The sequence below is a fragment of the Monoraphidium neglectum genome (assembly GCF_000611645.1).
Source record: "Monoraphidium neglectum strain SAG 48.87 unplaced genomic scaffold scaffold02123, whole genome shotgun sequence".
NCBI classification, from domain to species: domain Eukaryota; kingdom Viridiplantae; phylum Chlorophyta; class Chlorophyceae; order Sphaeropleales; family Selenastraceae; genus Monoraphidium; species Monoraphidium neglectum.
Genome location: NW_014011505.1, coordinates 4,891 through 11,379, shown reverse-complemented (window position 1 = coordinate 11,379; position 6,489 = coordinate 4,891). Strand labels below are relative to the sequence as shown.

The 6,489-nt window shown below is 65.0% G+C and overlaps 3 protein-coding genes across 3 annotated transcripts in view; 1 reads left to right on the top strand and 2 right to left on the bottom strand.

The window, feature by feature from the left end:
• Positions 1-84: 84 nt before the first annotated feature.
• On the bottom strand, positions 85-2,397 carry MNEG_9948 (hypothetical protein; the record flags this gene model as incomplete). The annotated part of the gene is made up of 8 exons (XM_014041583.1): positions 85-103; positions 171-298; positions 532-618; positions 832-903; positions 1,115-1,264; positions 1,625-1,782; positions 1,986-2,043; positions 2,260-2,397. 8 exons carry the CDS (start codon positions 2,395-2,397, stop codon positions 85-87), a joined length of 810 nt encoding a protein of 269 aa, XP_013897037.1.
• A 569-nt stretch (positions 2,398-2,966) lies between these two features.
• Positions 2,967-4,874, top strand: MNEG_9947 (shikimate kinase-related protein; the record flags this gene model as incomplete). The annotated part of the gene is made up of 5 exons (XM_014041582.1): positions 2,967-3,048; positions 3,211-3,404; positions 3,622-3,736; positions 4,024-4,155; positions 4,474-4,874. The coding sequence occupies 5 exons, from the start codon at positions 2,967-2,969 to the stop codon at positions 4,872-4,874; spliced, it is 924 nt and encodes a 307-aa protein (XP_013897036.1).
• Positions 4,875-5,614: 740 nt separating this feature from the next.
• The window catches only part of MNEG_9946 (hypothetical protein), a gene marked incomplete at both ends in the record, with an annotated part of 1,749 nt that continues 874 nt past the window's right edge, over positions 5,615-6,489 (bottom strand). Inside the window, 2 exons of the mRNA XM_014041581.1 lie at positions 5,615-5,782; positions 6,249-6,289. Of these exons, the coding sequence (XP_013897035.1) occupies positions 5,615-5,782; positions 6,249-6,289 (209 nt within the window). The remainder of the gene's footprint in view (positions 5,783-6,248; positions 6,290-6,489) is intronic.

The window sequence follows — 6,489 nt, the reverse complement described above, 5'->3', positions numbered from 1 at the left end:
CGCCCGCGCCGCCCTCCGCGCCGGCGCGGCCCGCCCCGCCGCCCCCGGCGGCCGCGGCCGCCTTGGCGCCCGCGGCGGCCCGAATCAGGAACTGAGCGGGCACCTGTGCGTGCTCGTTGGAATTTGCAGCTTCCACGTAGCCGTATCCCCGCAGCAGGTCCGAGTTTGACAGGCGGCCATAGTTGTTGACGACCTCCTCGCCGGCCGCGATAGGCCGGGTGGCGACCATTTGCAGCGCACCGCGGGCGGCGTCGTGGCGCAGCCGCACGTTGGCGCGGCCGGTGACGTGGTTGAGCAGCTGCGGGGGAGCGAGGGGCCGGGCAGCAGTGGTAAAGAGTTGTCTGAGGGCAAAACGTTGGCGTGAGAGCAGACGCAGGCTTGACAATGTCGCAAGAACGCAGGCTGCCAGAGGGGCTGGCCGGGCGCGCATTGGGACGACAAGCGGCGACCGTCAGGCGATGCTGCTGGGCAGATGCATATCAGGTTCAGCGCGCGTCGCGCAGCCGGCCACGCGCGGGTGTTGCCGCTCACGTCCCACACTGGGCACATGGACTGGAACTGCTCGTCCCCTAGGATGAACGAGTAGGACGCCACCGCTGACGTGGCCCACTTGTACTGCTGCGCGCACACGCGGCAGGCGGGCGGTCGACGAGCATTATACAAGACTGCCTGTCGGCATGATCAAAGCATAAGACTGGAGTTGCAAGGGCGCGGCCCGCGTCACGCTGCGGGCGCTGTCCTGCGCCGGCGGCTGGGGCTCAATTTTCTCGTCCCAATCGTTCCCCCAATGCAGGTCGCTGCCCGCACCAGCCAACAGGGCCGCCAACTAACCTGCAGCAGCCGCTGTTTGGCCTCCTCCGCGGCCTTGCCCTTGGAGGGCAGACCCTTGGGGCCCAGCAGCGCCTGCGATCCAACATGTCAAAGAGAGAGGCAGCCGCAGACAGGAAGATTGGCCCCCGCCCCTGCATCCCCGAGCCCGACTGCCTGTAGCTGGCACGACGCCGAGCCGATCGATTGCATGACCAATACCCTCCCTGCTGCCCCTGCCACCTGCCACAAAACACACAAGCTGCGTCCTCCTTATGATGCCAGATGCGGCTCAGCGCCCACCCACTTTGGCCAGGCCCTTGTCGCCCTCCACCAGGGGCACCACCAGCGCGCCAAACAGCTCCTCCACGCGCGTCGGCGCGTCGGCCGGGTGCTGCACGCGGCCCTCCAGCTTGTCCAGGGCCGCGGTGCCCCGCAGCTCCGCCAGCTCATCAGGCTGCAGTTGTGCGCGTCGTTTTTTACGGGGGACAAAGCCATGGTTTACGCGTTTGCAGGTGCAGGTGCGGACGGGCGACATGGGGAGCATTGAGTAGCAGGCGGCGTCAGGATGCGAGACGCGCGACTCGCCGCAGCTGCGCGGCTCGCGCTGGCGCTGCGCCAGCCGCTGCCGCGGCCCCACGCAGGCTGTGGGTCCCGTGCCTCCGCCTCCCTGGTGGCCCTCGCCTCATCCCGGCCCGCATCGTAGAGACCCTGGACTCGCCGCGCCCCCAACCCGCCTGGACGCCCCCAACCTACCCCTCAACCCCGCCGACCCGCGCCTGAGTCCTCAGGCCACCCAGCACCAGCGCCCCCCCACCTGCCAGTAGACGGGCATGTGGTCCATGCTGTCCGGCAGGAAACCCAGGTAAGGGGCCCACCGCGACGCGATCCCAAGGGCGCGCTCCGCCATCACCGCCACCACCAGGCCCTGCACCTCAAGCAGCGCGTCCGCCGCGGGCTTGGCCAGGCCGGCCTCTGGGGGCGGTGAGCGAGTACGGGACGGCGGCGGCGGCGGCGGCGGCAGTGTTGTGAGGGCTAAAGCAGACGTCGCAACTTGCACGTCCCTTCAGCGTGCTTTGCCGTCAAGCGCCTCAACAGAGAAGACAACAATCCGAAGCGTTGAGCGCGCCGGGGTGGCCTCGCTTGTGCGGCTGTGGTGCGTGGCGGCGGCCGCCCACCTGCTAGCAGCTCCGCGATGGAGCAATTCTCTGCCATCAGCACGGCGTCATCGGGGACCTGGCGGTGAACGCATGAAGCTTGGGTTACGAGACATGCTGTTTTGCTGCAGAGCCAGGCTCGACAGGCTGCAGACCCCTGCCGCTCGAAATGCTGCACCAAGAGGCCAACGCAGCTGCGTTGGGAGCAGGGCCCCTGCGCATGGTGCAGAAGCCCAAAACAATCACCAGGTGGTGTGTGATGCCATGTGAAACCAACCAGCGAGACGCCGCCCACCTCCACGACCACCTCGCCCTCGTGGATGGCCTCTGTCGCCAGCACGCCGCGCCCCGTGCCTGGCGCCGAGCCGACCGCCAGCTTGGGCCACAGCACCTTGTTTGCCCCGCACCACTCGCGGAAGGGGGCGTCATCCATGGCATGCTCGGTGCAGCCGATTGGGCTGCGGGACGGTGACGGGCCTTGTACGCCAGCGGCGGCCGCACTGGCGGCCATTGTGCGCCGGCTGCACGCGCCGCTGCTGGTTTTTTAGTTGCGAATGGCGAAGCGCAGACCTCAGATTCGTGACGTGCTAGCGTTCACAAAATCGTAGCTACTTTTGACGACCTGCATCCTCCGAAAAGCGACCAGCTGCAAGGCTTTCGAAACCTGGATCACGTTTTTGGGTCAGTATACCGTATACAGCAAGTCTTGAAAATGGTCTCATATCTGATAGGCGTACGTCATGCCGGAAGTCGCAACCTTGCGTCTGACTGCACGACAAGGGTCACCCGCGGCACTCTGCTTACGTGCTGCTACCGCCGTGCGGATTGCATGTGCACATATCCTATTTTTCACCATATCTCTGCATACAACCAGCATTGGAGACCTCATTGCTGTGTCCTGCCGCACACGCACACACACACCGGCCTGTCGATACAGCACGAGCAGCGATGATTGTGCGGCCTGAGCTCTATATTCGTACTTGTCACGGTACATGTAAATCAATGCGCGCGGTTGCAGCGCCGGCGTGCACTGTAGGCGGCAAAGCTATCCTGCGCGCGACTGCTGCAGACATCCAGGCGTCAGGTGCGAGGCGCAAGTGGATGCATGGCCCTTGTATGCGGCACACTGGAAAGATACGCCCACGGTTGGACAGACGCGCTGCTGTCCAGGCGCACTGCTTCTTTGGTGGCTGCACACTGCGCACTGTCAGTTTGAAGGCCGTGCTCTCCACCATACCACGCGCAGCTGCCCCAGGGCCAGACAGCGACGCCGCTCCTGACGGCAGCACAGACAGCCCCATCAAGCCTGGCACGGCTGCCGCGCCAGGCGCCAAGCCCGGCGAGAAGAAGTCCAACAACATGCTGTTGTCGGAGGGCCTGCTGAGCGTCAGCATAGCGATCATAGGGGACGACACAGCACTCAACTGGTCTGTCTGCCAGGTGCGCCCTCCACTGCAGCAAGCCTCTTGTGCGGCATGTAGGCCTACCTGGGCGTGTTTGCGCCCTGCACGGCTGACAGCCAGGTGCACTATGCTTGTTGCAGCCGGGCAGACGGCGAGAGCGGCTGGCGGAGCGAGCTGCAGCGGCCACCTTTGACCTCTGGCAGGTGGCCAAGCAAACCCCAGCATGCCATGCTACTCACCGCACCACCACCCAGGCTCTGTCGAAGCGCATCGGCTGGTTCCCCGTGTCCACCAGCCGCGTGCTGTGCGGCATGCACAAGGTGGAGTCCATCGATCAGCTGGTGGAGCGCGATGGCTACGACGCAGTCGGTGGGCGGTAGGCGGACGTAATGAGGGACGATGGTGCTGTGCTGTCCGCCGGCGTGCTGAATGCACCCATGCACACACCGCCAGAGCTGCAGACGCGGGGCAGCTGCGTGGCTGGGGAGCTGCTGCGCTTGGCGGGGAGCATGCTTGCGCCGCGACGGCTGCCGTGTGCAGGCCTCTCCCTGTGCCGGCCTTGCACTCTCGTTACACCTATACCATGCTCAGACGTGGGCTACAGCGCACCTCATGGTTTTGAAATGTTTATCGCCTTTCCAACCACCCCCCTTCAGCCACCTACGAGGGGGAGATGCTGCGGGGCATGCGGGACCAGCGGCGCTGCTGCGTTGCGACCCTGGGGGATGGCGCCAGCACGCGGCCGGAGATTTACGACACCCTGGACGCATCACTCATCATCTGGATAGGTGGGTTGCAGAGCTGTTGCACGCGTGCCTGCAGATGCACACGGCATGTGTTCGTGTGCGTGCTTGCACGTTGAGCCCGCAGCACACACGCATTCGTGCCCACATGCGATACGTTTTTGTTGCGTGCTGCTCGCGAGGACGGTTGCCGTCAGTTAGGCAGGGGTGCAGGCTCATTTTTGCCAGGCCATGTAGGAGCGGGACGCGTGGGTCATTGGCGCCTTGACGCATTGCGTCAAAGCAGCCATCAGTGGTTGCCCTGCATTCACAGCTGGTGACAAGCTGCTGTGATACTCCAAATCAACCCTCCCTTCGGCGCAGACGAGGCCGACCAGCGCGCCCCCAAGGCAACAAGCCCCGCCCGCGAGCTGTGGCGCGCCCACACCGAGCTGCCCGTGCGCGTGGCCGTGCCCATGGGCTTCTCGTCCAAGCGGCGCACTGTTGAGGACAAGGCCAGGGAGATCGTGGGGCCCTTGGCCAGGGGTCTGCTGCAGATGCTCAAGGAGGACCCGCAGCTGCCAGCGAGGAAGCTGCTGTACGGCGAGATGGGGTACCGGGGCGACTGGCCGCAGCTCATGCCGCCGAACTGGAACCCGGTGCTGGACCGGCTTGGGGCAGGGGGCGCAGCCGGAGAGGAGGCCGCACTGCAGCAGGACGGAGCACAAACGCAGCAAGTAGGAGGTGGCGGCGGGGACGTCGGTGCGGGCACAGTGGTTTCCTGATGAAGCAGCAGCAACATTGCACCAACCCACCACGGCTGTTTTTTTACGCAGCCGTGGTGGGTTGCTATTCTCCTAGCAGAGTGAAAAACCGCCCCGATATTTTCGTGGCATCATGCAAGCCCCCTCATGAGTTACCATCCAGTCAAATCGACAAGCCATGCGCCAAACCTAGCCTGTGCCTAACAGACGGGAAGCTTTGCACCTGGCATTCAGCTTCAGGCAATAAATTGATGCACCCACTCCTGCAAAGCTTCGAAGAAAAAAAATACTGCCAGGTAATATCATTGAAGTGATCAACAAAAATGTCGCCTGTCTGGGATCAAACGGGCTCTTGCGTGTGGTTGTAGGGGGGCCCCACAGCCCAGAAACCTGGCAGCTTGTGCTGCCGGGCGGGCTGCAGGCACCGAAGCTAACACGCACTGAAACAGGGGGGGCGAGGGACGGGTTGGCGGGAGCATTCGGATGCAGCAGCAGGCGGTCCCCCGCGCACACGCATCTGTGGCCATGCGCAGCGCATCGCACCATGCCTTGACGAACGCGGACATGGCTACCGCTGCAGGCGGCGCCACTCGCCGCCCAGCGACGGTACGCCCGCCAGAGCCGTGGCCCCGGGCGACGCTCGCTCCAGGCGGCAGCACTTGGCAGCGCCGCCTCCAGGCAACCGCGCGCGGCTGGCGGAGCGCTCGCTCCGGACCGCGGCGGCTGGCGGGGCGCTCCCTGGTGGGGCGGCGTGCTCTGACTCACTCGTCGTCGTCCCCGTCGCTGAGCTCGGCGGTGGCGGCGTGCCACAGCATGTCTATGACCCCCTCCACGTCCTCCGCCTGGTAGTGGGCGCCGACCTGCAGGCCTCGCAGCTCCGCCATCATGACGTCCATGGCCTGCTGGGCCGTCAGGTGCTGATGGGACGCCTGTGGAGGGGGCAGGGTGGGCGTGGGCAGCCAAAGAGGTGGGGCGCATACAGTACTGTGTGCCAGGAGGGCCTCGCCGGCGTGGGGGGAAGGGCTGCACGCCAGCCCGTCGAGTTAGGTAACAGTTCTTCCAAAGCACCCAAACTCCCACAAGCCGCAGGTCCCCAATAATGCTTGCCCTGCACTTGTGAGGTAGCAGCATGCGTTTGCATCTGAGTGAGGCACTGCCCTTGCGCCTGCCACATTGCGCATCACGATTTGCGGCAGTGCAGCGTAACGCCCCAGCCTCATACCCCGGCCCACCCCCCTGTCGCGAAGAGTGCGATGTTGTACAACGACAGTGCTGCTCGCACAACTTCGACTGCCTTTAGACACACAGGCGTGTGCACGTATGCCGGCTTGCCTCCTCCTGCCGCAGCGCCCGCTGCCCAAAGCTCGCGAGGCACGCCATCGCCCCAGCCCACACCTCCAAGTCGATGCACGCGATGTTGGCATGCATGCCTACGGCTGCAGGAAAAGCCAGGCATCAGCGGCCATGTGGCGGCCATGGGAGCACGTTATAAAGCTCTCATAAGAGAAGGGCAAAGACAAGGGCAAATGCCGCCAACTTGAGCGCTGCGCTGTTCCCCAAGCAGCGATAAAGCATCCCTGCCACAACCCCCGCACCCTCCTCGCGCAGGCGCGAGCGCCCTGCGGCCCCACCCCTC